We start from the raw sequence: 27,844 nt of genomic DNA, 5'->3' as shown, positions 1-27,844 counted from the left end.
GCATACGTGGAGCTGTACCCCATGCAACTTCACTAGTCAAAGCTACGACTTAACTTGGACAATTGACGCACCAGTTATTCGATGTTTCCAAGTGACGTTAAACGCAGCGTTTAACTTGCAAATGCGTTTAACCTTGGCCTCATGACGTGGCAGGCTGTAATACCGCCTGTCCAGCCAACTTCAACATCGAAATTATTTTATTTCATGATTTTATACCAACGAATGTATGGTTGGGACGAAAAAATGGTTTTCTCGACAGCGTGGGTGCTATCAGGCACATGGGTCGAATTTGATTGGTTCTCTCGACGATTATACGGAATTTCGATAGATCTCAGAAGAGTGTGGTCATTCTACAAAATTGCCATGCTCGCAGACAGCTCCCCATTGCCGTCGTCGACGTCGCCACTGCGGCGGCGCATACATGACACGAACAACCCGTCCTTCCGCAAGTCGATGGACGAGAGTCGTCGCCGCGAAGTCAACTTGGACACGCTAAAGAAGCTCGCGCAAGATGCCACGACCACGTTTTCAGACGACGAGAGCGACGGGGTCACCAGCGACGACGACGATGACATTGACGTGTTGGACACGGTTCTGGTACCCACGAGTAGCAACGGAGAGATTCCGCGTCATTGGACAGCATCCGCGCCCCCGACGCTGCTTCCGATCAAGACTCCCGTTCCTGTTCTTGTCACGACAGTCAAACCCAGCACAGTCGACGTCGACGCTAGTTGGACTCTTGTGGACAAAAGCCCTACCTTTGAGAACGTGCGGCTGGGAAAGACTAGTTTGGGGGGCGAGAACTGGAGTCTATGACGCACCGCCGTGATTATTTAGGACATCCAATCGTCGTCGAATTGAATACCGCTAAAAATAGCCAAGACATCCCATCGTGTCTTGTCATTTTACATCAGGGTACGGCAACAAGCATATAGAATGGGGGATGCGGATGCCCTGAACCTGCCCCTTCAAAAGACGGTCTTCATCATCCAGAGGGAAGCACTCGCCCAGGACGAAGCCATTCGCCTTCGCGTGACGCAAGCAGGGTTCCGCATCGTCGACCAGACCCTCGTCCATCTCACGCCAGACCGCGCGACAACGTACTACCTCGACAAGCTTCTCAAGCCAGAAGACGGCGCGAAGAAAGCAAGCAATCATACTAAGTCATAGATGCAGATCTGATATGTAGTATCCGTGTATAGACGGGTGGACGGACGGCTCGCGGCACGGGCACCGGTCGAGCTGTCGCGTCCACCACTGCGAGGAAGGAAGCCGCACCGCCGTCCACGCCAACGTCTCCTCGAGACAAGACGCCACGCTCCGTGTCCTCGGACGACCCATCGCCGCGCGTAGGTACGGCGTCAACGTCCCCGGGGAAGACGCCGCGGGACAACGTGGCCGAGACCGCCGACGATGCGATCGCGGCGTTGAGCGGCGGCCCGATCGTGGTGCTGTTGGTGGAGAAGCAGAACGCCGTCAAGGCGATGCTGGACCTCGTAGGGCCGCAGAATCCGACGCAGTGGCCGTCCACTCCGACCTGTCTTCGCGCGTCGTTCGCCCAAGACGGCAAGCACGTCGGCGTGCGGTGCAGTCGGTTCGCGTACAACGTGGCCGACGAAACGGCCTTCTTGTTTGGTATGGCTATGGCGTGGCAGCTCCCAGGCGGTGTCTTTCTGGATCGTGATGGGGGGTTTTGGTAGCGCACTCGGGGAACAACGGAGGGAAATTGGCCACGGACGGCGACCACGCCGCGGACGACGCTGGGAAAGCCATGGTCCATCTCTCGACAGTGTGACGTTATCAAGCTAACGTCATCATTCCGACCATTAGGTACATTTGGACGCGCTCATGGACTTTTTGTTTCCGCCAAATGTCCAGCATCCCAACTCGACCGGCCGGTTGTTTGTGTTTTCGCTGTACGGGCCGTTGGACGCCAAGTCGCGGCTCCGCAGTGGCGAAAAGGGGATGCATGGTATGTCACACCGTTCAAATGTCGTCTCGTGGAATGTGCGATACAGTACGTAATGTTGTGGCGTAGTCGTCACGGACATTGAGCTCAACACGATGTGTGTGTCGATTGAACGCGAAGACATTTTGTCAGTGTACGGCATGATTGGGCTGTCAAGAGACGAGGTATGGGATATATATATATGGGAAGATAGATACTGTATATTCCCAGTCAAGTTTGAACGGTCGACTTGGATATATAAATATTATACATCATGATTGTCAGGAGGAAGAAGTGCTTCGGCAGGCCGACAAGCATATGAAGCACTTGCCGCGGTACACGCGTGCCGACATTCAAGAGATGTTTCGACATGTGCCGCATACCAAGAACGATGGGTTCATGTCATTCCATGCTATGCAGCGGTACCGAGATATAACCTTGCTTCATCGTCGTTGCTAGCTAGCTAAGCGCGAATATGGCCGCTTCAGAGGTCATGCGCGGAATGGTTGATGTGATCTGATGCAGGAGAATCATGGAGGAGCGCATTCGCCGTGTGTTATGCATGAAAGACAACCTCAACACGACGTTGGCGACGCCGATCGTGTCCAAGTACCGCAAGAGTTTGTCGACGTACGATGGACATTTGAAACGTGTGAACTTTGATCGAACGCGGAATGAATGTATGTTTTTCGTGCTGTAGCACTGCAACTGTCACCAAGTACCAAGTGGCGCCGCCGAGCATGTTTGTCAAGGACATGGGGCTAAACGGGTCCGAGAACGCCGTCGTAGTCGCCAGGTTGCTCAACTGTCACGCGTTCCAAATCTGCCACTTGGCCGATGGCAACTCGCCTGAACTGACGCAAAACGTGCGGCTGCTGCGGGAGGACATTGCGTCGCCGCTGCCCCGCCTGCCCTGGAACAACAACCACGCCAGTGTCAAGCACACTTAAATACATGTATTCAGCCCATGTCACTGTGTATAGCTTACACCTGCCGTGTGCATGACGAATCATAACGTTATGCTAACGTTATGTGGGGGGGGTGGATCTCGTAGTTCAGTCACGCATACTGTACTAGTACATTCCAGTGAGAGATAAAATTGACGAGTCCAACAGACTACGCAAATGTCGTCCATACTCACATTATGGTCTATAATGATCACATACTGGGCCCAATTGTTACTACACCACACCATTTTTCGCTTAAGTTTAAGTTATTTCCGGTATAATTCGCCCGACGCTCATTTACAAGTTCACAACTACGATACAAGTGACTCCAAGAAGAGCTCTAGGCAGGAAACGTTGGAGAGTGTTCCATCGTCGTTCAAGCGTATGGGACCATTATAATGACATGGACAAGCCCTTATGTCTTAATGCAACTCCTCTGGAGTAGTACATACTAAAGTTGTAGCCGAAGTTTACAGTGCACTTAGTCGTGGGACGTGGAAGGTTTGGGGGGGTGTTTGGCCCAGTACGCGACCAGCGGGGCGGCGCTGCGCAACTTGGTGACTAGGGCCAGCAACTTTGGAAAGTCGGCGGGGGATGACGTCAAGAGTGCCGCCGATGGGTTCCAGATCTGCTGGTAAAAGTCCAGCCAGTAAATATCGGCATACGACATCGTGTCGCCGAGAAAGTACGGGCCAACATGGCGCGCCTCGAGGCCCGCGAGGATTCGCGGAAACATGTTGTCGTTGATGTTGAGGATTTCCTTCTTGAGATACTCGTCGCCCTTGGTGGAATGCACGGCATCAACAAACGCGTTGGTCATTTCCACGATCGCGTCGACGACCGAGTCGGCTTCGAGTGCGAGGAGGTTGTCCGTGGGGTACAGCCCCACTTCCTTGGCCACGTAGCGGGCGATCGCGATGCTCTGGGCGTACGTCTTGCCTTGGGTGCGTAGGATGGGAACTTGACCAAACGGAAGCCCCAGCGTCGGCTTGGCGGCGGTGTATGCCGGGAACGACAGCCGAGTGTCTTGAACCGCCTTGTTGCCGTACGCGAAAAGCAGGCGGATGGACTCGGCGCGCCACGTTTCGTCAAAGTAGACCAATTCCAAGCTCATGGTCGACGTCTAGCCTTGCGTCGTCGGGAGGAAATTCAAAAGTGACGTGACCACCTCAATACATCTATTGGCCAAAGGTAAGCGCCATTTCAAGATCGGATATTTGCCGCCACTACAAAACCTATAAATAGTGTGATCCTGTGGCACTCTCTACATTTGATTGTACTATTAATTGTAGGTATTAATAGTACGACTATTGTCGATTTGATGGGTGGGGGCGTCATCGTCAGGTTTGTGAACGAGTCTGATTGGCTCAATTTTCGAAAGCACAGTGTGATTGGCTAAAGACTTTATACTATCGAACTATCGAACGTCCATTTTGCGCGCCATTGTTCAACCAGCATTCGACGATTCATGACCGCAGACGACAGTGCACGCGATCGTCGCAGATGTCCCGACCGACACACTCGCAAGGCGACCACGGACACTTTGCGCTAGTACCTGGTTGCATCGTACTTGATAATCCAGTTCGAAATGGTTTGCTCGCACTTTCCGTACACAGCAGCAAGCTGTCGACGCTTCATCCCCAGGAAGAAGTAGATGTACAGACAGTGAATGATTGTGTTCGGACTTGCATGCTATGAGAGTGCTGACTCGATGGTGCTCATCGTCGTCTTGCCGCTTGGTGTGCGATCTGCTTAACATGTAAATGTCTTTTCTGTCGTTTGACCCAATCAAATCGTGGCAATTTTGAAAGCGCCAATCGAATCGATCTACGAACAACGATCTACGAACAACGAGTAGTTTTTTAGGAATTCACGCCAAAATCCAAAATTTCGCTCGAAAGCACAATACGACGTATTAATACTATTAACCTTACTATTAATAGTGGTATGGTGCAAGTCATCCACTGTAGTACGTAGTAAAGACGACTACCGGTAAGCTTAGTGTATCCTCAGGAGGAGACGTTTTACTATTAAAACGCCTCAGTTCTTTCAGTTAAACCCATGAAATGTTGACGTTATACGTTGTTTACCTGGTACTAGGGGTTAAATGTAAACGTCCTGAATAATCCGGATACAATGGGAAACCTTCGTACGGATAAGTGGTAAATACAAAGACCAAGATATACTAATGTGCCTGGCTCCATATATTTCCATACAGTTGGTTTAAATTCTATTACTGGTACTCGATCAATTTTTCACCAATCGAAAATCTGAACCGTAACTTCTGTTGGGCTTGTCCAGTTCTATCGTTATTACGGTATATTTTCCTAAAAATATCAATACAAAGTTGGAAAAGCTGTCGAAAGACAAGGCATTTTTTTGTACTATCTCTCTGTGCTTGCCTCAATGCCATTTTCAAGGGTTTTGTGAATGTAGCTCCATCCAGATACTAGTAGGGCTTTGTGTACCACGTAGTAACTAACTGGTACACTTTTAAATAGGAATTTTCGAAAGGCATCCAACGAGGTGAGAATGCAGCACTAATTCACAATACCCTAAAGGATATCCGGGAGATAAAGTGGTAATGATAGTCAATTTTCACTGCATAACACGTAAAGTTTTTATAATCTAGTATTTGAACATTGTGATGAATATCGGATATTACAGGTTTACGGAGTATTTGTGCTAAAGTGATTCCCCCCAAACCTGTATAAACCCACGGCAAAATGGCATTGAGGCAAGCAATTCCGGACAGAGGTATTGTCAAATCGATTCGAAACTGGAGTCCTCAGTAGAATCCAATGTCTTAGGAGAATCGATTAAAAAACCGCCTTAGCCAATCAAATCACGATATGTCAATTTTCTGCCAATGGCAAAACCACATACTCGAGTATATATTAATCGTTGTATAATATAGTGTGTACAATATTAAATAGGATCAAATGGATTCGAATGCTATTAATAGCGTGGATTCGGTACGAATTTCCAGACCCCGTCGAATCGAAGCTCGACGCCGAATGGAATCACGAATCGACGCTATTGGCTCATCCAATTTTGAGTGGATTTGATTGGCTGGACAAGTATATTCAACCAATTAGTTCAGTTAGTCTTTACTGTTAGATGACTTGCACCATATCATTCTGATTCACGCGCGAATCAATTCCACTCACTGGACGTACAGTGTACTAATATGGCAAACGTCATTACACTGTCCTGTTAGCGTTATTACTTGTAATTGCTTCGTATTACTTCGAAGTATTAATACAACGTAGTATTCAAAGCTATTAATAGTGCTAAGACGATTTTGGTTTCCAATCCGTCGATGTCGTATGTGATCGACATGCAGTACCTATCTACATGACACTTGATATGGCTTCAACAACTTGACTGTACAGTTTGGTGGCAGCGACGCTAAGGCCGAGCAGGAGGCCCGCCTCGATATGACCCGGGAAGACCGATACGTTCCCCTTCACATTCAGACCGACCAAGAGAGGGAAGCGGCGGCCGTGGCGGTTGAGGCCACGCGCGTCGCGGCACTACGAATCCAAGTCCATGAACGTCGAGTGCAAGACGTGGAAGAGTGGCGCATGCGTGAACAAGACGCACTCGCGCGCCAAGTTCGCCGCCACCTGTGGGACCTGGACGAAGCCGCGTTTCGTGTAGCGCGGCAGCGAGAAGCCGACGAATCCCATCATATGCACGCCGAAGACGTGTACGGACACAGGACGTGGCCACTCGTGGATACCGCGCAAGAAGAGGCTGATTTCCGCGCCAAGTTGGCGGCGAAGAAGGCGGAGCGGGCGGCAGTGAGGCGCGCGCGGCGGCAGGCCCAACATCCTGCCCTGTATGCAAAAGAGTGGGAAGTGGTCACGTTAGACGATGGCGGGTCGTACTTTCGAAATATCGTGACGGGGGACGTCCAGTGGACAGATCCATGTGCGCCAACCACCACTACCACGGCGGCGGCATGGGAGCCCGCGGCGGACGATGTCGGACGAACTTACTATGTGAATACCGCGACGGGCGAGACGGCGTGGACGGCTCCGGAAGGCGCCGCGATGGAAGGCAAAGTACAGGTAGACCAATGGGATGAATTCAAGACAGATGATGGAGTCGCGTACTATGTCCACCGCACCACGGGTGACAGTGTATGGGAAAAGCCCGTAGCGTCGTAGTTTGTGCAGTTAAGATGGTATGAATATACTATTTAGTACAAAGTAGACTTGTATTAGTCGATTCGTGCCGAAGTGTTAACGTTGTTTACACCAAGTCGTTGGTGGGAGTGCTACTTCCATCAGGGGACAGCGACCACACAAGCAGGCTCAGGAGAAACAGAAGCAGTTGGTTCCGCGGGTCTTCCTTCAACCACTGCATGAGCGACCCTACTTCGCATCGTTCATCCGTCCCGGTCGTTGTCACAATAGAGGCATCCGGCCACGGCGTCGTCGTCCCCTTGTCTTCCTCTCCGTCCTCTTCATCCTCTTCGTCCTCTTCTTCTTCATCTTCGTCGTCGGGCACCGTCAGAGGCTCGAGTTTCGTGTGCGCATTCGCATCAGTCGTTGTCGATGCGATTGGTGTTACTTTGAGAGGCAATTGGATGGCGGCACTCAACGCGTCCAACCATTCCGTGCCTTCCGCCACAGATTCCGCTCTCAGCACGACCACGTCGCCCGACACTTGCGTGATCCCGAGCACCATGTGCGGTAGTTTGCGCAGCTCCACGAGCATGTCTTCGTGAGTAGATAGGTCCTGCACATGACAGCATCGGGGGAGCATCACCACCTCCTTGGGTCTCCGTCCTGTTGTGGGTCTGTGCTTGTGCGAAAACAGGCTTAGCACGACCCCGTCCAGTCGACACCACCGCCGCGACCACTTCTTCAGCACGACCTTTCGGCGCTGCTTGTTGTAGAGCCACAAGTACCCAACCTTGAAAGTGCGACTTGTAGGGGCGGTGGCCAGCGGGTGGTACGTGGGAACTTGTGCTAGATCCAGCAGGAGCGGCAGCCGCTGCATCAACTGCGCGCGCGCATCGGACGCCGCGTGGTAGCCATAGAAGACGCTTTGAATCGCCGAGCCCACTTGGCCGTGGCTCGGTTGATGTGGTGGCGACAGTGTCGTTTGTCCCGATGATGTCGACTCGAACAACATGTGACAGGTGCCGTCCGGATGGATGGCCAGCAGCACCGCCTCGTCTGGGTGTACTACCGTCAACATGCTCGAATTTGAACCCCACACGTCCGTCACGGCTTGGGCTTCGTGGTCGCAATGCGCATTTCGGAGCAACGACGCCAGCAACGCAGCAATCCCCGACAACGAACAAGTGGACATGACGACCAAGCGAAGGACCTTGACGAACGCGCCGGTGGTAAACGCCATGGAAAAGTCGGGATCCGTCGAGAGGCTGCCGAACGACAGCCCCTTGAACCGCACGAGGTGGGAGGACGCACCCGCGGCGTCCACGTACAGCCCCACGGTCCACCGAGCTTCCCCTTCGTCCGCCGAGCCGCAGGTACCAAGCAAGACGATGGACGTGCCTCCGGATATAGAGGAGGCGGCCAGAGAGCCGGGGAACACGACGGTCGAGGTTAGGTCGATCAGAGGTCCAAACGTGGACGAGAAAGGGACCATGTCGTCGTTGTTGTTGGCCGCTTTAAAGAAACACCGTTTTGGTTATCGATACGAATCACGAATCGACGCTATTGGCTAATCCATCTTTGACTGGATTTAATTGGCTTTTGCAGAAAGGACAAGTATATTCAACCAATCAGAACTCCGGGGTGATTCAATATTTTATAGCGAATTCACAATATCGGTTCCACTTTTTCGAAATCCGCAACATTTCGGCTCAAATTATATAGTCCAAAACAGGGGTTAAACTGACGAATTAGGCCGTATTTTACGGAAATCTGCAGGAGGAGTGGGGTGCCCAATCGAATGAGCAGCACCAAATCGGCAGAGAATCGATCGACGAATCAAAACCCAGTACACTAGTCAAGTGGCCAATCAAATCCACTCATCGACCATTTCATCATGGAATTCGTGTGTGACCTTAATTAGTGTGAGACTGGGCGACCTTTACATACAAAAGTCAGGACAAAGAATCAATCGATAGATTTGGCAAATCAGCACAAAAGTCCAAATTTTGGGTAAACGCACAATATTAGAACGAACTCGATAGAGCTGATGCCTATATTCGCAATGTTACACGATCGAATTACTTCAGCTGATTGTTGACAGAAATCTTAATCGTCGCATCTTCGATGGTGATTTGGTCGCCAACCTTGCTCCATGGAAGCGCACTTTTCTTCGAAACAAGAAACCTTTTCATTTTTTTATCATGGCGTGAATAGAATTGTAAAAAACAACACATCAAAACGATGTTATGTCATGTTTGTTATATTTGGAAGCAAAGATAACTAACAAAGTTGATCAACTTGGATGTGTTATATTTGAGACAGCCACAACATAACCAATGTAAATCGACCAGCCCGAGACTCAATTTGCGTCTTCACAAGCATTATCTCTACATAATGACGTATCATAGAGGTCGCTACGAGCTATATTCATCGAGACATTTACTTACAAAGTATGTTATATTTGCGACTTTTGCTACTTTGAGGACACATCGCTCATGCTATAATGTTGCAATCGCCATACCTACAACTAAGTTTGCAATATCTACATTCATTACACTGCTCGTAGACAAGCCGTCAGTGAGATATTCGATGTCAAAGTCATGTACTGTCAAAGTTACTACTCTGGTCCACAATAGCTGTCCTATTGTTTTGACCTGATTAAAGTATATTTACCTGGCTCGAAACGTCTTGAAGTTTGTATTGGTCTCCGAAATGCAATATTGGTCGACGATATTTTTATTGTATTTTTATTCTAATGTCGACCCTACTTGTTCTTGAGAATTGACCAGGTCTTCCAAATGAGTTTCCTCTCCAAGGCGACTTTCCAAATGGAGAAGTGCACCTTCGACAGCAGACGAATGGCATTCGACATTGTACAATGCCAAGTCTGAAATGGTCGCATCCTTTCTCATATGAGGAAGTTTATAGTTGTTGCTTCCGAGCATTTCAATTGACTTTTGCATCACTTTCTGCAACGTTATGAAGGTTTTAGAACGTGTGTCCATCGGCAACTCATAAAACACGGCTTCCACAGCATCAATGAGATCTTCGATAGAACGAGTACACTTTTGATGCTGCAGACTTTGAATAGAGTTAAAAAAACCTAAGTTCGAGACATTGAAGTCAGGACTGTTGGGAGGTTGGTTTTCTACTCTAATTTTTTCTACTCCATTTTGGTCTAACAGCTCGGTTGTCACACAGCGGTGAGGGCTCGCGTTGTCTTGTTGTATGACGACACCACGGGACAGGGCACGAGGTGGGAATCGTTCCAAAATGGCTGGGACAACCTTGTCGATGATGGCCTTCTTGTACACTTCGCCATCCATAACTTGTGGGACGACGACGGGGGTCCCTTTCGCGCGATTTTTGCCGTTTCGCTTGGCGGGCTGGACAACGACGAAAGGCCACACGCAAACCTTGCCGTCGAAATACGCCTTCTTTGTGTGGTCGAATCGAGGCCGGGCCACCGCGGCCAAGAACATCACTTTGGTGATGAGTTGCTTGGACTTCGCCGTACGCAAGGCCACTTCTTCATCGTCGTAGATATAGAACTTTCGCTTGACTTTTGTCAAGTAGAACCACTTCTCATCTACATGAACGAGTATGTTCATGTCGACGAAAGCATAGTTTCCACTTGGCAAAGGTTGAACAAAAGACTTGGCAAAGTCGAGACGCGCCCTTGTGTAGTCTTCAGTGAGCATGGGCTTGATGTAGCTGGCTCGGGACTTCAGCCTCTTGGTCTCTTGCATGTGACGGACGATGGACGTCTTCGAAAGTCCACTGTGTGCCGCAAGAGAACGGAGGGTTTGACGCTGATGCTGTGGCACACTCTGGATTGCGACGTGACTTTTTAAAGTCGTTTTCATGTTATTCTCAATATTGTGTAATTTAATGATTTGAGTGTGAAATATAATGTATTGGATGATTTACCCTTGAGTTTCGAGGCGACATCGGCATGCGGTGACCCGTTGGAGAGCGAATGTCGTCCACGCTTCCACACTCGCGATACATTCTTCCAGTGGCACTTCAAGTGCGCAGCAACGTCCTTTAATGCGCCGTACTTATGGCGGCCATTCAACGAGCTCTGTAGGAGCAGCGTCTGCGTCGCTCAGCTGGCGTGAGGTGGCGAGTGCCACTTTGAGACGCCATTCGAATCGTTCTGAGGCGCAACCGTGTTTTTGGTGCTCCTTAGTGGTTCTGTGTAGGGTGCGCGAAGTCTGAACGCGTCAACTTTAAGAATGAGTCCTATCCGGGTTGATTTGTGTGTCAGATGTGTTCCCGCTCACTTTGCTTGCCCACAACTTTTGAGCAAATGCGATTCAGAACATGCAGAAAGTAACCAATGAAAATAGAGATCTTGCACTTCCATTGCACCAATCATTACACCATTTGGACAAATACTAGAAAAAATCCGCCGATCCAAAAACAATGGGACAACTATTCCGGACCAGAGTAGTAGCTAGCAGGCCGGGAAGCACAAGTTATGGCGTGTGTGGCAAATTCGACCATTTCCACAGTTTGGGTACTGCGAAACACTTTTCCGTGGGACATTGGCAACTGAACAGTTCGCGTCGGCATCTACCGCACCCCAAGTACATAACTTTGAAGAAGACTCCGAAGTTGACGACGGATCAGCAGCGCAACACGATGTGGATGACTTGAGCAGCAACGATGAAGAGCCGTCAAACCAAGGTAACGGTGGAAGATGCCGCCAAAGTGCAACGCCTGTCGAACGCCAGAAGAAACGACAACGATCTTCTCTAGCTTCCAACATGTCAAATAACTTCCGTTCTGTGACTGACGCAGCTGTGAAGGAGCTAGAGCTGCTTATGGAGGTACTTCGTCTAACTGCAGTGGGAACCGGTCAATCGCCAACTGAGAAGGCCGTCAAGACATTGCAGCAGGAGTTTGGTGATATCCTCGACATTGAAGATATGCTTTTGGCCATCGATATCATGGAAAATCCTACGCGTGCAGCTATGTTTCTCTGGGTAGAAAGCGAAATTCGACCTGCATGGTTGCTTCGACAAGTGCATCAAATGAAGACGGCGTCGAATATATAGTTAACCACGAAATGAGTTCCGTCTTTGTTCGCGTGGACTAGCGAGAGTGCGTTGGTATTGCAGCCACATTTGAGACGCGAGTTGGGCTCTCCACGCCTTCGATTCTTCGTTTTCGGGTTCGTTTGCGAACTGAGGACGGTCATGTTGGTTCATGGGCATTTCACGCTGCTGTCGCAGCCTTGCGGCTTGAGCTTCGAAGACCTCACACTCGATGCCGCATGTACGAATAAAGTTGTGTATTGTGCACAAGGGCAAGAACAAGGTCCACTTGGAAGCTGTAGTCGTACCGGACGCCATGGGACAGAACGGGAAATCTCATCTTCACGATGCCGAAAATGCGTTGAATGCAGTTACACAATTGAGCTTGACGCAAGTTGAACAGCTCTTCTTTTCGTTGGGGATTGAGACGTCCAATGCCGTACTCCTTCAAATGGTAACGAGTACCTCGGTATGGCGTGAGGCACTTCAAGGTCAGCCCAAATCCAGTGTCGGTGATTTCGAACTTGTCGCCATCCATGGCCAATCCCTTGTCAAACGCATCGGCGTATACTTTACCATCACACGCGGTTCCTTCCCAGCCCGCCAGGACATACGTGAACTGCAGGTCAAAGTTGCAGCCTGCAAGAACATTCATAGTGATTCTCTTCCTGCCTTGAAACGCTGCTGCTTGGCTTCTCGTTACCCACACCGGGATATGGGTCCCGTCGATGACCATTCGACATTTTGAAAAGAACGGAAAGAACTTGCTGTTGGTCTCAATATACGGAGACGTTGGCGCATCTGGAGTTGGGAGCACAATGTACACCGGCGCCAAATGGACAACAGCCTTCAGAACACGGGGTGTTCAAGGGAACAATGACCGGCATGGCATGTCTAACTACTGTAGTATTTATTAATACGTAGTACAGCATACTACGAAGTATTATACATCGGTTACTTGGCCTCGCGATTGATGAAACAGTACCGGTATATTCAAACCAAGTATGATTGAACTTTGTATAGTCATGTATTGTGAGCTTTAGTATACAATGGATGCCCACCAAAAATCTCGCAAATCATAATTTCTCCCGGTTCTCGCTGAGACATTTTTCAAATAAAAGTACGCTCGCATCCATTTGATTTGTGAGACCTCCCCTCGCATCCGCACCGTGAAGAGTAATCATGAAACCAACAAAAATTAAGAGGTTTATCATGAAGCCCTGGAGAACCATTCTTATTCAAATGGTTAAAACCAAGGCGGGCTGTGGTAAGTCGTGGTGTCCCGCTTCAGTGGACCTGCTGCTTGACATCACTGCCGCGGTCTTACCCTTGGGCAAGAACCAATGGGAAAAGGTTGCCCAACGTTTCGCCACCGAGGCGACTGTCCAGTCTCTGCCGCATCGGGATGCAGAAGCGCTGAAGAGAAAGTTCCTTCTCCTCAAGAATGTTCAGAAACCAACCGGCCATCCCGACTGCCCCCCCCCCCGACGTCCTGCGTGCAAAACGTCTGCAAAGAGAAATCGAGAGCTCTGTGGCGGTCCTGTCGATGGATGCAACCATTTCGACGGATTATGAACCTGACGACAGCGACGATTGTAGCGGTACATGACAACCTCTTCAATCTCTGTACTAATTAGCTCCTAGATGACACCTTTCAGTCGACCACGTTGCCGTCACAACTACCAACTCAACTGGATGATCAACGTGTTGAGGTCGGCCCAACGGGTTTGCAACCCTCCGAGCTTCAAGCGCTGAGCGACAAGCTCAAACGTAAACAATCCGATACCGGTGGCTTACTGTCGTACACGGCAAAAAAAGACGCTCAATTGACAAGTACATTGAAGGAGCGTCGGAGTCAGATGCCCCGAAACCCCGCGAAGGCGTCGTCCGACATGATGAAATTCCTTATGGTTATGAGCGAGCGGGATGCCAAGCGTGAAGAGATGAGGCACGAGCGACAGGAAAAGACCGACAGGGTGCGTGAAGAGCGGGTGGAAAAGGCCGACAGGGATCGAGAATCCCGCGAAGCTCGCCGCGACGAATTGCTATTTCTCCTTCTTGGCAAAATTTTTGGGAAAAATGATTCGAGTTAAACATGTAATTCAGTTAAGTGTGTAATTCAAGGACAGTATATTTTCAAGAGTGATGAATTACATATATTTAGATGCTGCATCGTCAGAATAATCACAATTGGATCAAATTATCTCTACAAATGACATGACATCTGTAGCTAATGCACATTATCTAGTCAGATTATTTGGATTTTATAGGACGGCCGCGGAATTTTGTGATATATGTCAAAACCAGGATGAAATCTCATTGTTACGTTCGAAGGTTGATGACCATAGTATAAAAAAACAAAGTGTAGTGTGGCACAATCTTAGCATAATAAATGCATATTTTCTTAATGTTGACTATTTCGACCTATGGACCAAATACATTCTTGATTTGACTGATATGAGTCCCGCTCGGCGAACTCTGAAGTTGTAGAGCTGAAACATGTTGGAGAGACGATGCCCTCGCACTAAGGGGTTGTACGGTAGGGGTAGGAACAACTGGCGGTAGACCTTTTCAGTCGCGCCCATTCCCCACTCTGCAGCCTGCCTGCGATGTAATGCAGTCACTCATTGTCTGCAGAGCCAACAGATCGCGTGGAGGGTTGCGATCAAGGTCACCTTCTTTCAGTGGGGTAATAATTCGACCTCGGAGCAACAAAACGCTCGTCACACGTTCTTGGAGCTGACGGCTGACCTCGCCATCGTTCCATGAGCCTGGGTAGTTGTGTCGAGCCCAAATGAAAGTACCATGGACACCGAAACACAGACATCCCGTCACATAAACACAATGCAGCCACCCTATCAATGCAATTAACACACTCAGTCGCGGGGAGAATACCGTTGTGACGGGCATTTTGCAGGTCTGTGTTGGAAGGACTTTGCACACGATAGTTTTTGCCGTTCACAAAGGCAAACACACCTTCCACGAGGGGTTCCTTTGCGTTCGTCAAGACAGCCCAGTCCCGTTGCAAGGCCTTTGATGGCTGCGTGAGACGCATTAGCAACAGCCACTTTTGACGACGACGACGACGCATGCGACAGAGCAGAAGGGCGGCAGCGATACTTGTCATCCTCCGTACTTTCTGCAAGTGATATGATTGGATCAAAATTCTCTCCTTATCCAGTCATATCGATGTACCGTTTTGATTTTGTGAGAATATTGGTGCGTCTGCTGTTTCATATCGGAACTATTCGCACCCGTATGTAACACAATACCGGTATGCGTTATCCGGACTCACAAATTTGAATGCAGAGCACTTGCGAGATTTTTGGTAGGCGTCCAATCGCAATACGTATAATTTCTGTAGTGATTATTATACGTAAGCTTATAATGTGATGGCGCACCGTAGTTACGACGCAAGTATCAGCAGTGGTGTGCTTCGCTTTGTTGCGCAACAGCCCCGATACAGTCGCAACCTTGAGCATTGCAACATTGAGCATGTTTTCGTCTCGCTTGCGCTTCATCCCAGCGAGTCGAGGACCAAGAACAGCGCGTACTACCCGATACGCTTCGACCTGCATGTCTTCGGTAGCATTGCGTCCAACACACATTTTGGTCTATAATGATAACGTACTGTGCCCAATTGTCGCTAGTATTGGTTTATAGTCATGTCGTCATTTACAAGTCCACTACTAACGTGACCGATCAGTGATCCGTGATCCGCCAAAAAAAATTATCCAATAACATGGTTTCTCGAATTGTATTGGACAAGACAAAACCTCTTACAATATTGACCTCGTGAGAAATTATTGAGGCAAAACTTATAAACTTTAAGAGGTTTTCGATTTGAATTGACAACGAAATGCCGCCATGAACATCGTACACGAAGGACACGTTGCGTGTGGCCGTGCATGCAGTGTTAGCTCAAGAACACACTATTGCCTCAGCGTCTCGTGCTCACGACATTCCCTTGCGCACACTCCGTGAACACGTGACCAATGCACGTAAGGGCAACTCACAACTGCTGTCGATGGGACCACCACCAGTCTTGCCATGGCCGTTCGAACTCGACTTGGTGGCCTGGATACTTGCCATGGAGTGTGATGGGCATCCAGTTGGATGTCGAGAAATAACTGATAAGGCCACCGAAATGGTCGCCGTGGTCCAAGACATGCAATCCCCAAAACTGACGACCGGATGGTACAGTATACAAGATTCCTCAAGCGACACCCTCAAATTAAGATCGCAAAGGCTCAAGTGCTCAGTAAGACCCGAAACGGTGTCGATAAAGATACGGTCGTCGCATTCTTTCACGAGCTCGTACACTCCATGTCAATGGTGGACATGGACCCAAGCCGAATTTTCAACATGGACGAAACAAGCTTCTCGCCCTCGAAGAAAAGAAGGTTGTGGTCCACCAATGCTGTTTATACGGGGAGGAGTCATCTGCCGCTTCTAACGTCACGATTGTCGCATGTGTGGCTGCTGATGGGGCCAAGATACCGCCGCTCTTTGTGCTGCCTGGAGACCGTGTATCTACCGATACATGTGACAGCCTTGCGATCCCTGGCGCTGCCGTTACAACTTCTGAGAAGGGGTGGACGAATTCGTACATTTGTCGCAAGTGGCTCTCGATGCTCAACGACAACATTCCCTCCACCGTGCAGCGTCCAGTGCTGCTTATTTTGGACAGCTGCTCGTCGCACTACTCCGAGTACGTATATGACGAAGCCAAAGCCTTGGACCTTCTCCTTCAGGTTTTGCCCACAAAACTCGACCCACCTAATCCAGCCACTGGATGTAACGGTATTTCGGCCGTTCAAGCAAGCAATTCGACAGGCGGTTTCTGATTCATCTGGACTGACGTTATAATCATCAGCAAGCAGCGAGCTGTGTCGATCGCGTGTAACGTGTGGACCAACTCCACGAGCCAATCAGCGATCAAGAATGGCTTCGTTTGCACGGGACTCTGCCCACTGTCCCTTGACAAGATGATGTTTCGCCTGACACTTTTAAAAACCATCTGACGTTCCTGAGATTGGTGTCAACGAAACGTGCATCAAACGTCAAGCCATTGTCCGCGATGAGATTCTCCTGCTGCTACCCCCCAAGAAGCCGAAAAACACAAAGCGGAAGACATTGACTGTGAGTGGGAAGTTTATTTCGTCCGGGTACCACGACTTGTTGCTAGCCCAGGCAGAGTTGAAGCCAAATCGGAAGATGTCATCAGCGCAATATGAGATGTCACACGAAGTATCTACACCACTACCCCAAGTAGCCGTTTCGACTGCTGCAGTACCCCCCATTGTGATCAACATTGTGCAAGAGTGTCTTGTTTAGATATAAAATCAATTACGTTTTTCAATTGTCTATACGGCTGTTTATTACATTTCTCAATTGTCATATTTTGAAGTTGCAAATAACGCTAACTTAGAACTAATTATTTCGTGTAAAATGCGAAGACGATAGTAGAAGGGTTATTTTTCTAATAGTACTCACTCAAAGGCATCGTGCCCACCTCGAAGAATGATCTTCACTGGCTAACCATTGTCCTGCCCCAAGACTGCGCCATGTCTGACGGTATGTGGGTACTAGGCGAACGCAGGCGCGACTTGGTGGTGACGAACTTTACGCCGCTGGCACCCGCACTGGGCACCAGGAGGAAAATTGAGCAATGAGAGATTAGAATCCCCATATACACTTGGTTTGAACTTTGCTATGTCAACGCAATGATTGTCCAACGCATTCAATGTAGGATGACAATATCAAGTGTATATTGTCCATCATTATGTCGAATACTTTGAATGACACGTCGTTGTCATGTGTGAATTGCATTGTCATGCACGAATTGTCCAACACTCCAACCTGTCAATACTTCAAAACTTCATACATTTCTAAAACTAATATACCTTTATCATATTATATTTTCAGCTAATGATTTTGGATTTTGTTAAACTGAATTCAATACTCACTTCAAGTATATATTTTGGCGGATCACTGATCGACTGTGTAAATTGCTCAACTTTCTAAATTAATTGGAGAAACATGAACTGTCAGATCCGATCGGTTTTGAATCCTTGTGAAAGCACGTGAAACTGGAGTCCTCAGTAGAATCGAATGTCTTAGGAGAATCGATTAAAAAATCGCCTGAGCCAATCAAATCACGATATGTCAATTTTCTGCCAATGGCAAAACCACATATATATTAATCGTTGTATAATATAGTGTGTACAATATTAAATAGGATCAAATGGATTCGAATGCTACATGTATCGTGGATTCGGTACGAATTTCCAGACCCCGTCGAATCGAAGCTCGACGCCGAATGGAATCACGAATCCACGCTATTGGCTCATCCAATTTTGAGTGGATTTGATTGGCTGGACAAGTATATTCAACCAATCAGAACTCCGGCGTGATTCAATATTGATTCGACGAACCAGATTTTAGAAGTTTATAGCGAATTCACAATATTTGGTCAAATGACACTCAAGTCCAAATTTGGGTGAAATGCACAATAGTACAGTTAGTCTTTACTGTTAGATGACTAGCACCATATCATTCTGATTCACGCGCGAATCAGTTCCACTCACTGGACGTACAGTGTACTAATATGGCAAACGTCATTACACTGTCCTGTTAGTGTTATTACTTGTAATTGCTTCGTATTACTTCGAAGTATTAATACAACGTAGTATTCAAAGCTATTAATAGTGCTAAGACGAGATATTTTGGTTTCCAATCCGTCGATGTCGTATGTGATCGACATGCAGTACCTATCTACATGACACTTGATATGGCTTCAACAACTTGACTGCACAGTTTGGTGGCAGCGACGCTTGGCTATGGGTGCTGTTGAATGGACGAGTGCCCAACCAGGCGGACACGTCTTACGTCGCATCCATTGCTGCACTCGACCGAGCGCGGGAGCTAGTCTGGAACTCGAGGGTTCGCATCGATATGAGCACGAACAAGTGTCGTCTCAGTGCTTCTTCTTTGTGCGACGTGACATAACCAAGGCCCTCGACCAGATACATGACATGGCATACTCGGTGGTGGCGCGCACGAGAAACGGAAGCGTCAGGTGTGCCGTCGAGACGGCGGCCACTTGAACTTGCCGGACCGGTGCACCAACCCCATCAAGTACAGATCGTGTGTTTCGAGTGGGAGTGCACGACGAGGACGAGAGCGGCCATGGCGGTGATGACCCCCCTCGCTGCGAAGTGGGCTATCGGCACGTATCCGAGTACAATATGGCGGTCGCGGGAGCGACCGTCGACGAGTGGCTTTGTTGGTTAAATGTGTCATATACGCGGAAGGCCGAGTACACGACGGCTGCTAGAAGAAACGTCAATTGGAGGCAGCATTCATTACCACGGCGAATGCCATCTCCTGGTCTCCGAGAACGTACACGTTGTACAGGGTGCTCATTTGGCTCTGACGAAGCGTAAAGTCACCGTCGAAGTACGATTTGGTATCGAACTCCTGCACCACGGCTAGGACGATCCAAGTGAGACGACGTAACTGACAGGAAGTGGAGCGCATACCTCGAATAATCGACGGCAGCGGGTTGGCCTTCAGGATCCCTTGATCGGGATCTGCATGACATGACCTTTCCAGTGAAGCGATTGATCATTATACGGATCATCCGGATATATACGACCCACCCCTGTCGGTTTCATACTTTGCTGGCAATGGCGCGTAGAAAGGGCACATGCCGCTGGTGGTGATGAAGGAGCGAGCCAAGGTGAAGCGACAGGCGAGAGATGCAAAGACACAGTTACCTCCTCTTATCAAGCAGAAGGATAACACTATGGATGAAGCGATCGCGGAACTTCGGGATTGTTTCCAGCGCCTATGCTGTAGCGGGGACACCATGCCGACATCGCCGCATCCGTCCATCGCCCTGAGTTCTGCGCTCATGGAGCACGGCAAGGCATATTGGCGACGTGTCGCGCTACGTGTCGTGTCTCAGCTGAAAGCCATGTCCTCCGACGAGGTTGTCGTTGGAACCCCACGCCTTCACACCGCTCGACTCTTGCTGTTGTATTACATGAGTTGCGATGCATGGTGTGGTCCCATGTTGAGTCTCGAGGGTGTGGTCCCAATGTTGGTGCGTGAATGCATCCGGTACCACGCCACATGCCTTTCGTCCAGTGCCACTGCGGCCGCCGTCCAGGATCCCAATGGCAGTCCCCGCGGGCTTATTCCCTTAGGCGAGACTTCTCCCGACTTCCAACTTCTTCCTCGTCTTTCCACGCTTGATGTGCCTGTGGATTGGTTTCGGTACACCCATCGCGCCTTGTGTCTGGAGTTGCTCCGCCACGATCAGATGGACTTTGTAGTGCCAATAGGGGCGCAATCGATGCTTTGTCTCTTGACCAAGTCGCCCCTTCCTCAAAGCGAAGTCGACGAGTACGACGCCGTCCACGCCACAAGTACGACTCGACACGACGCTATTTCTCCTATGTCCATCTCCAAACTGCCGATTTCGTCGTCCATATTCACCTTTTCCCATTCCGACAGCCGCCAACAAGACGACCCACAGACCAGCTTTATCGACTCGACGGAGCAAGACCGCTTACTTGGCCACGTGGCATCCAATCCGTCGTTCCACATCCACTTGGTTGTCCGCACTTTGACCTGTATCATGTCCACAGCGCGTGGCCTGGAGCGGCGGCGCTTGCTCGCCGATGGCGCCGCGCATGCCCTGGCTCTACTCGCCACGTCGTCACACGTTCCCGACCAATGTGACACCGTCCGGTATCCTCCCGTGCTTGAGCGTCTACTGAGTCTGTCGTTCGTGCGGCAGATGGCCCATTCCGGACTGGCAGCTATCTCGACAGTACGTGGATGGTTCTGTTAGTTGTTTAGCACTCACTCGTCTACTATGTGGGACGCTGTGGAGCTAATCTTCACCCCTCTTACTTGTGGCGTGGTTGATGTAGGACGAGTTGCACCGACTAGTAGTCGATAGTCATGATCCCATCGCATTATTGTCATCGCCATGCCGCCACCACCACCATCCGTCGTCGGTCCTTCTGACCCATGACAAGCTGGATACGATCGTGGGCCATCGCTCCGACGCGCTCAAGCGCCATGCCGTCGACGCGCGACGACGGGTTCAAGTCGACGCTTGTGTTCGGAATCCCGCAAACTCGATCGAAGCACGCCTACGTGCCGTCACGTCCTTTTCTTCGTCGTCGGTACCCCAGCCCCCCTTGCAAAAGACCAAATTTGCCAAGGCGGATGTAATTTCATGGGTGCGCCATGCCGATGCTGTGACAAGGCACTTGCTGCACAGTTTAGCTGTCCTACATGACGCGGCCACTACGTCTGGTGGCCCTTCGTCGTCGCTCAAGTGCTGGCTAGCTCAAGCCGACCGCGCCCGCGGGGAAGCGGCGGGTATCATGGCACGTCAAGTGCGCGAACTCGAATGCATGGCGCTGCAAGACAAACCCCCCGAGACGGAAATCGAGCGCAAGGCGCGTCTCCAGGCCAAGGCCCAAGCGCTGGCGATACGGGCAGAGGAGAAGCGGCTGGCAGACGAACTTCATGTGCGGCGCCTGCGCGACGCCAAGGCCGAGCAGGAGGCCCGCCTCGATATGACCCGGGAAGACCGATACGTTCCCCTTCACATTCAGACCGACCAAGAGCGGGAAGCGGCGGCCGTGGCGGTTGAGGCCGCGCGTGTCGCGGCACTACGAGTCCTAGTGCGCGAACGTCGACTGCAGGACGTGGAAGAGTGGCACATGCGTGAACAAGACGCACTCGCGCGCCAAGTTCGCCGCTACCAGTGGGACCTGGACGAAGCCGCGTTTCTTGTAGCGCGGCAGCGAGAAGCCGACGAATCCCATCATATGCACGCCGAAGACGTGTACGGACACAGGACGTGGCCACTCGTGGATGCCGCGCAAGAAGAGGCTGATTTCCGCGCCAAGTTGGCGGCGAAGAAGGCGGAGCGGGCGGCAGTGAGGCGCGCGCGGCGGCAGGCCCAACATCCTGCCCTGTATGCAAAAGAGTGGGAAGTGGTCACGTTAGACGATGGCGGGTCGTACTTTCGAAATATCGTGACGGGGGACGTCCAGTGGACAGATCCATGTGCGCCAACCACCACTACCACGGCGGCGGCATGGGAGCCCGCGGCGGACGATGTCGGACGAACTTACTATGTGAATACCGCGACGGGCGAGACGGCGTGGACGGCTCCGGAAGGCGCCGCGATGGAAGGCAAAGTACAGGTAGACCAATGGGATGAATTCAAGACAGATGATGGAGTCGCGTACTATGTCCACCGCACCACGGGTGACAGTGTATGGGAAAAGCCCGTAGCGTCGTAGTTTGTGCAGTTAAGATGGTATGAATATACTATTTAGTACAAAGTAGACTTGTATTAGTCGATTCGTGCCGAAGTGTTAACGTTGTTTACACCAAGTCGTTGGTGGGAGTGCTACTTCCATCAGGGGACAGCGACCACACAAGCAGGCTCAGGAGCAACAGAAGCAGTTGGTTCCGCGGGTCTTCCTTCAACCACTGCATGAGCGACCCTACTTCGCATCGTACATCCGTCCCGGTCGTTGTCACAATAGAGGCATCCGGCCACGGCGTCGTCGTCCCCTTGTCTTCCTCTCCGTCCTCTTCATCCTCTTCGTCCTCTTCTTCTTCATCTTCGTCGTCGGGCACCGTCAGAGGCTCGAGTTTCGTGTGCGCATTCGCATCAGTCGTTGTCGATGCGATTGGTGTTACTTTGAGAGGCAATTGGATGGCGGCACTCAACGCGTCCAACCATTCCGTGCCTTCCGCCACAGATTCCGCTCTCAGCACGACCACGTCGCCCGACACTTGCGTGATCCCGAGCACCATGTGCGGTAGTTTGCGCAGCTCCACGAGCATGTCTTCGTGAGTAGATAGGTCCTGCACATGACAGCATCGGGGGAGCATCACCACCTCCTTGGGTCTCCGTCCTGTTGTGGGTCTGTGCTTGTGCGAAAACAGGCTCAGCACGACCCCGTCCAGACGACACCACCGCCGCGACCACTTCGTCAGCACGACCTTTCGGCGCTGCTTGTTGTAGAGCCACAAGTACCCAACCTTGAAAGTGCGACTTGTAGGGGCGGTGGCCAGCGGGTGGTACGTGGGCACTTGTGCTAGATCCAGCAGGAGCGGCAGCCGCTGCATCAACTGCGCGCGCGCATCGGACGCCGCGTGGTAGCCATAGAAGACGCTTTGAATCGCCGAGCCCACTTGGCCGTGGCTCGGTTGATGTGGTGGCGACAGTGTCGTTTGTCCCGATGATGTCGACTCGAACAACATGTGACAGGTGCCGTCCGGATGGATGGCCAGCAGCACCGCCTCGTCTGGGTGTACTACCGTCAACATGCTCGAATTTGAACCCCACACGTCCGTCACGGCTTGGGCTTCGTGGTCGCAATGCGCATTTCGGAGCAACGACGCCAGCAACGCAGCAATCCCCGACAACGAACAAGTGGACATGACGACCAAAAGCGAAGGAACTTGACGAACGCGCCGGTCGTAAACGCCATGGAAAAGTCGGGATCCGCCGCGAGGCTGCCGAACGACAGCCCCTTGAACCGCACGAGGTGGGAGGACGCACCCGCGGCGTCCACGTACAGCCCCACGGTCCACCGAGCTTCCCCTTCGTCCGCCGAGCCGCAGGTACCAAGCAAGACGATGGACGTGCCTCCGGATATAGAGGAGGCGGCCAGAGTGCCGGGGAACACGACGGCCGAGGTTAGGTCGATCAGAGGTCCAAACGTGGACGAGAAAGGGACCATGTCGTCGTCGTCGTCGTTGTTGGTACCGTCTCCATCCTCTTCTTCTTCTTCCTCGTCATCATCCCTCTCATCCTCACCCTCGTCTTCTTCTTCTTGATCGCATTCGTCGTCAGTTTCAAAGTCTTTTGGGAGACTGATGCGGCATGATCGTGGTGAAAACGAAGTAGGGAAAGCAGGGAGGAGCCCCCAGAGGTACGGCATGCGCTCGATGAGGCCGCGCTTGGCGTGGGTTTGGATGGAGTTGGCGTCGAAGAACAGCGCTGGGATACATCGGCAGAGCGCGGGCGCGACAAGAGACGGATGCGAGAGCCCCTTGAAGTGAAAGTCCAGAAGGGTCGCGTCGGGGTGGATTGTGCAGATCATGCTCTCGCCCTTGCGCAGCGACTTGTCCACAAACGTCATTAGTTCCACAAGCTCGTCGACGGCGCCGCTGCCGATTCGCGGTCGCAGCTCGTCATGCAAAGCGGTGGTCAACGCACTGCGAGACAAGCGTTTCCGACACGAAAACACAAACGTCTTGCGGAAGCGCGAGTCCAGCAGACATGAGTAGAACGATGGGTCGTCGTAGAGGCTCGCAAGAGACCGGCCGCGAAAGGCGTCGAACGTCGTGCTGACTGCCGTCGAATCGATGTACAGTGCGACCGCGAGGATCGGCTCGTACGTCCACCGCACGCGGCGAATGAACGGACCAACGCCCATGAGCACGTCGCCCGTCGCTTTGAGCACGGAAGGGAACTGGATCGTGGACGCGGTTTCGATGAGCGGACCGAGAACCGTGGGTAATATCAGGGGGGCATCGTCGTCTTCCTCGACGGGGTGTGTCGAGGAAAGGGCTGGCGGCGCAGGCTGAGGTTCCGTGGCGGTGAATCGCAGAAGCGCCGGGTTTCGATCGCGGTCGGTGGAGATGTTGACGGATGCTTGATCGAGCGACGCTCCCCAATGAGCCACGAGTGCATCCACCCACCTATCGCGGTCGTTGTCGCTGTCGGCCGCAAAAAACAACTTTTCGTCGCGCACGCGCAGCTCAAAGCCAAACGGTTTGGGTGCTTCAAACAGTCGAATGGAAATGTCCATCGCCCCTACCATCATGCTGCGTTCAGTGATGGACCTTCTGACGATCGAGTGCCGTTACCTCCAGGGAGGATGCCGGCAGATCTGTGAAGCTCGCCGCGTCGGGCGCCTCGGTTATTGACGCAGCAGATACTGTCCTTGTCCATACGAACATGGCGTAGCTTCCACGTGTGGAAGGTCCTATCTCGCTTCAGGAGCTTGCCATGTACCAACTGCACTGTCATCATTGCGCGGGTGCAACGATAAAAATGTCAACTTCCACTGTAGGGTAGTAAACTGTTAATTCAAATCATGTATTTGGTGTTTGTATGTCAAATTGAATATCTTCAAATAAAACAGCAAGAACTGTCAATAGCTTTCGTGATTGGATAGAATATGATCATATTGTCCATTTCTCATTGGTCGAATGGAGTGATATCTGGCCAATCCACGATTTTTACCATTTGAGTCGGATCCAATCAGCCATGGACAGAATGGCGATTCTGCGAGCGAATCTTCGTCAAGACTGGCAAGCTTTGATGCGTGGCGGCGGGCGACCCGCCCGGAGTCAGTATTGATGCTCGATCTGTACTTGGCGCTCAAGGACGGAGCGTGGTTGCACGCCGAAGACCCTGATGTATACGCCTTTTCCCATCTCCCATCCCACAGCAGTAACGTTCTTGTTACCGTTGATGATCGACGGACGATGACGGCGACCAAGAAGCTGTCCATGTATTATTCTGGCGGGGTCGTGTACCCCCGTTTTCGCGAGGATGACACCATTCATGTCGTGGTGGTGGTGGCCATCCCATCGTACCAACCGCACTGGTCAAATATTTTGGACAAGGGTAAGATTGTCTTGTTAGGAGCCACGCCAATGTCGTACTGTGCCTTGACTTCAGGAGTGCTGCCCGTTGTTTACTTCGAGCCCCTTACCAAACGACGAGAAGGTCGCCGTGGCCTTACCGCTTCCGGAGGAATTCCAGTACGACTTGAGCAAGATACCAGTGGATACGTGCGTCGACACCAGTGCGCTGTCGGCCGCTCTCGAGCCGTTGGGCTAGTTTCCACGCACTCTCTTGATGGCCCACGAGATGAAGGTGGCGTGGGCGGCTATTCTCGTCGACACGATTACTCGACTACAATGCCTCGCTATTTACAGTCGTGCCTCCACATGTAAAAAGTCCCCAAGGTCCCTCTCAATTACCCTCTAGACCAAAGCCACCCGTTCAAAGCCGACCTGTAACGTACTCAAGTTGGCATGTATGGAGCGTTGCAATTGTTTTCCGTGTTGATTGAGATCACGCAGCAAACTATGCGTAGTCAGACATGGATTGACATGGAATCCGCGTCCCTTCGGCCCATCACGGCTGCGACGATATTGTACTAGTACCCTCTGTATGTAGATTCCCTGAATGAATGACATAGCACTCTGATCTCGACCCCCCACGGACTCGTGGTTGTCCTGCCAGTGCACAAACATTGTAAGAAGTGGCAGACCGATGGACGAACTCGAGGTGTTTAAACGATGAGGTGTAAACAGTAGCGACCTGCAAGATGTCTCTCATCAGGGCATCCCCATCGGAAAGACTGTATAAGCAGACTGTAAAATACCGTTTGACAGTTCCTGTATTTTGCAGATATCAGTCGCCCTATCCGGAGGTCATGACCGCGGTCATCTTGGAATTTGTATGGTATACAATGTACTATGACCAAGCGGAAATATTCGACGTCGGTGGTTGAACCAATCAAAACAGAGAAGAAGTGCAATTTTCCTACCAATAAGGGTGCGTCATGAATGGAAAGCCTGAACTATTTTAACCAATAAAATCTTGTGTGAGTTTTGCGTTCCGTTCGAAATTACGACTGTTTGGCGAACCAAATCTCGTGATGAGATCATCGGAAAACTTCATGTTGGCATCATTAATCCATTTGCACCTTACGAAATGAGCGACACAACAAGCGCGGCGAACGAAATGAACGCGAGAAGAGAGCAAGCCTTGCGCCTGCACATGCTCGAGCACGAAGCCATGGCACGAATTCGAGCTAACCGGAACTCCACCCGACCCGAGCAAACTGATCGCCAGTACTCTGCCAAGCAAATGGAGTATATTCAATGGAATCAGACATGTGGGTACACCGACGAGCACGTCACACCGGCCAAAATGGTGCTCTTTCTAACGCAAGTTCAAGACCGGCCAGTGCGATCAACTAGTCGCAAGCAAGCCACGAGGCCCTCAGACTCTCAACAAGCGGTGGACCAGCTTGCTTGCGAACATGCTGATGGGTCAACTACCGAAGGCGAGGGCAGCGGGCGCATCATTGGTTATCACACCTTGGCAGCCTACGCAAATGCATTGATGGACATTTGGAAGTTTCAGTTCGACTTGAAGCAAAACCCGCTCACCCCAATACGTCCGGCGAGCGTGAAGGAACTGCTGAAGCAGAAGAAGATGGCGGTGGTTCAAAAGGAGAACACAGAGTTCGCGGATCGAGGATGTGGAACTATGGCAGACTGTGTGGATCCTGCAGCACTTCGGCAGATCAGCGACAAGTTCTTCATGGACGGCACCGAACAAGGCTTGAAACATCGTGCCGACAACCTGATGTCTTTGGCCTTGTGTACACGTGGTGACAACCTGCGCCGCTTGACGCTGTCTGAGATTGGTTTGGTTTCATTCGAGGGCGAAGGCGTCAATGGTGCCAGTCTGTTCCGCTGTGTGTGGCGCAAATCGAAGCGCAACCAGTATGGAAACGTTGAGCAGACAACATTCATGCGTCACAAGGACGTAACCCGTTGTCCATTTGGCGCTCTTGCGATGTACTTCTTCCTTCGTTGGCACATGGGTGATGAGCCATGGCCTGACCTCTCAGAGCGGAAACTGTGGTACGATATCTGTGTGTTGAAGGGGGCCACTCCAAGCACCGC

General features: G+C 51.0%; 13 protein-coding genes across 15 annotated transcripts; 7 read left to right on the top strand and 6 right to left on the bottom strand.

Annotated features, from left to right (window-relative positions):
• The first annotated feature begins 244 nt into the window (after nt 1-244).
• On the top strand, nt 245-890 carry H257_14933 (hypothetical protein). Its single transcript, XM_009842863.1, has one exon. The coding sequence runs from the start codon at nt 364-366 to the stop codon at nt 814-816; it is 453 nt and encodes a 150-aa protein (XP_009841165.1). The 5' UTR covers nt 245-363; the 3' UTR covers nt 817-890.
• H257_14932 (hypothetical protein) lies at nt 867-2,916 on the top strand. 3 transcript variants are annotated; one of them, XM_009842860.1, is made up of 8 exons: nt 867-1,146; nt 1,203-1,635; nt 1,701-1,774; nt 1,831-1,972; nt 2,039-2,133; nt 2,234-2,370; nt 2,474-2,578; nt 2,649-2,916. In XM_009842860.1, exons 1-8 carry the CDS (start codon nt 937-939, stop codon nt 2,896-2,898), a joined length of 1,446 nt encoding a protein of 481 aa, XP_009841162.1. In that variant the 5' UTR covers nt 867-936; the 3' UTR covers nt 2,899-2,916. The 3 variants fall into 3 exon arrangements, with proteins under 3 accessions (XP_009841162.1, XP_009841164.1, XP_009841163.1); XM_009842862.1 differs by having other exon boundaries at nt 2,437-2,578; XM_009842861.1 differs by having other exon boundaries at nt 2,234-2,578.
• A 324-nt stretch (nt 2,917-3,240) lies between these two features.
• Nucleotides 3,241-4,091, bottom strand: H257_14931 (hypothetical protein). Its single transcript, XM_009842859.1, has one exon. It carries the CDS (start codon nt 4,007-4,009, stop codon nt 3,377-3,379), a length of 633 nt encoding a protein of 210 aa, XP_009841161.1. The 5' UTR covers nt 4,010-4,091; the 3' UTR covers nt 3,241-3,376.
• Nucleotides 4,092-6,212: 2,121 nt separating this feature from the next.
• Nucleotides 6,213-8,571, top strand: H257_14930 (hypothetical protein). Its single transcript, XM_009842858.1, has one exon. It carries the CDS (start codon nt 6,336-6,338, stop codon nt 7,068-7,070), a length of 735 nt encoding a protein of 244 aa, XP_009841160.1. The 5' UTR covers nt 6,213-6,335; the 3' UTR covers nt 7,071-8,571.
• Nucleotides 7,074-8,571, bottom strand: H257_14929 (hypothetical protein). The gene has a single exon (XM_009842857.1). It carries the CDS (start codon nt 8,521-8,523, stop codon nt 7,156-7,158), a length of 1,368 nt encoding a protein of 455 aa, XP_009841159.1. The 5' UTR covers nt 8,524-8,571; the 3' UTR covers nt 7,074-7,155.
• Nucleotides 8,572-12,296: 3,725 nt separating this feature from the next.
• On the bottom strand, nt 12,297-13,209 carry H257_14928 (hypothetical protein; the record flags this gene model as incomplete). The annotated part of the gene is made up of 2 exons (XM_009842856.1): nt 12,297-12,920; nt 13,198-13,209. 2 exons carry the CDS (start codon nt 13,207-13,209, stop codon nt 12,297-12,299), a joined length of 636 nt encoding a protein of 211 aa, XP_009841158.1.
• Nucleotides 13,210-13,315: 106 nt separating this feature from the next.
• H257_14927 (hypothetical protein) lies at nt 13,316-14,166 on the top strand (the record flags this gene model as incomplete). Its single annotated transcript, XM_009842855.1, has 2 exons — nt 13,316-13,615; nt 13,711-14,166. The coding sequence occupies 2 exons, from the start codon at nt 13,316-13,318 to the stop codon at nt 14,164-14,166; spliced, it is 756 nt and encodes a 251-aa protein (XP_009841157.1).
• Nucleotides 14,167-18,960: 4,794 nt separating this feature from the next.
• Nucleotides 18,961-19,728, bottom strand: H257_14926 (hypothetical protein; the record flags this gene model as incomplete). The annotated part of the gene is made up of 4 exons (XM_009842854.1): nt 19,618-19,728; nt 19,445-19,566; nt 19,137-19,298; nt 18,961-19,092 (listed from the first exon to the last, which is right to left on the bottom strand). Exons 2-4 carry the CDS (start codon nt 19,499-19,501, stop codon nt 18,961-18,963), a joined length of 351 nt encoding a protein of 116 aa, XP_009841156.1. The 5' UTR covers nt 19,502-19,566; nt 19,618-19,728.
• Nucleotides 19,729-19,753: 25 nt separating this feature from the next.
• H257_14924 (hypothetical protein) lies at nt 19,754-23,888 on the top strand. The gene is made up of 2 exons (XM_009842852.1): nt 19,754-20,915; nt 21,019-23,888. The coding sequence occupies exons 1-2, from the start codon at nt 19,785-19,787 to the stop codon at nt 22,408-22,410; spliced, it is 2,523 nt and encodes an 840-aa protein (XP_009841154.1). The 5' UTR covers nt 19,754-19,784; the 3' UTR covers nt 22,411-23,888.
• Nucleotides 22,496-23,449, bottom strand: H257_14925 (hypothetical protein; the record flags this gene model as incomplete). The annotated part of the gene is made up of 1 exon (XM_009842853.1): nt 22,496-23,449. One exon carries the CDS (start codon nt 23,447-23,449, stop codon nt 22,496-22,498), a length of 954 nt encoding a protein of 317 aa, XP_009841155.1.
• H257_14923 (hypothetical protein) lies at nt 23,476-25,160 on the bottom strand (the record flags this gene model as incomplete). Its single annotated transcript, XM_009842851.1, has 2 exons — nt 23,476-24,944; nt 24,998-25,160. The coding sequence occupies 2 exons, from the start codon at nt 25,158-25,160 to the stop codon at nt 23,476-23,478; spliced, it is 1,632 nt and encodes a 543-aa protein (XP_009841153.1).
• Nucleotides 25,161-25,492: 332 nt separating this feature from the next.
• On the top strand, nt 25,493-25,979 carry H257_14922 (hypothetical protein; the record flags this gene model as incomplete). The annotated part of the gene is made up of 2 exons (XM_009842850.1): nt 25,493-25,728; nt 25,844-25,979. 2 exons carry the CDS (start codon nt 25,493-25,495, stop codon nt 25,977-25,979), a joined length of 372 nt encoding a protein of 123 aa, XP_009841152.1.
• An 882-nt stretch (nt 25,980-26,861) lies between these two features.
• Nucleotides 26,862-27,781, top strand: H257_14921 (hypothetical protein; the record flags this gene model as incomplete). Its single annotated transcript, XM_009842849.1, has 2 exons — nt 26,862-27,711; nt 27,771-27,781. The coding sequence occupies 2 exons, from the start codon at nt 26,862-26,864 to the stop codon at nt 27,779-27,781; spliced, it is 861 nt and encodes a 286-aa protein (XP_009841151.1).
• Between the last annotated feature and the right edge of the window lie 63 nt (nt 27,782-27,844).

The sequence above is a fragment of the Aphanomyces astaci genome, assembly GCF_000520075.1.
Source record: "Aphanomyces astaci strain APO3 unplaced genomic scaffold supercont1.64, whole genome shotgun sequence".
In the NCBI taxonomy this organism is placed as follows: domain Eukaryota; phylum Oomycota; class Saprolegniomycetes; order Saprolegniales; family Verrucalvaceae; genus Aphanomyces; species Aphanomyces astaci.
This window is presented reverse-complemented; position numbering and strand designations above follow the sequence as displayed.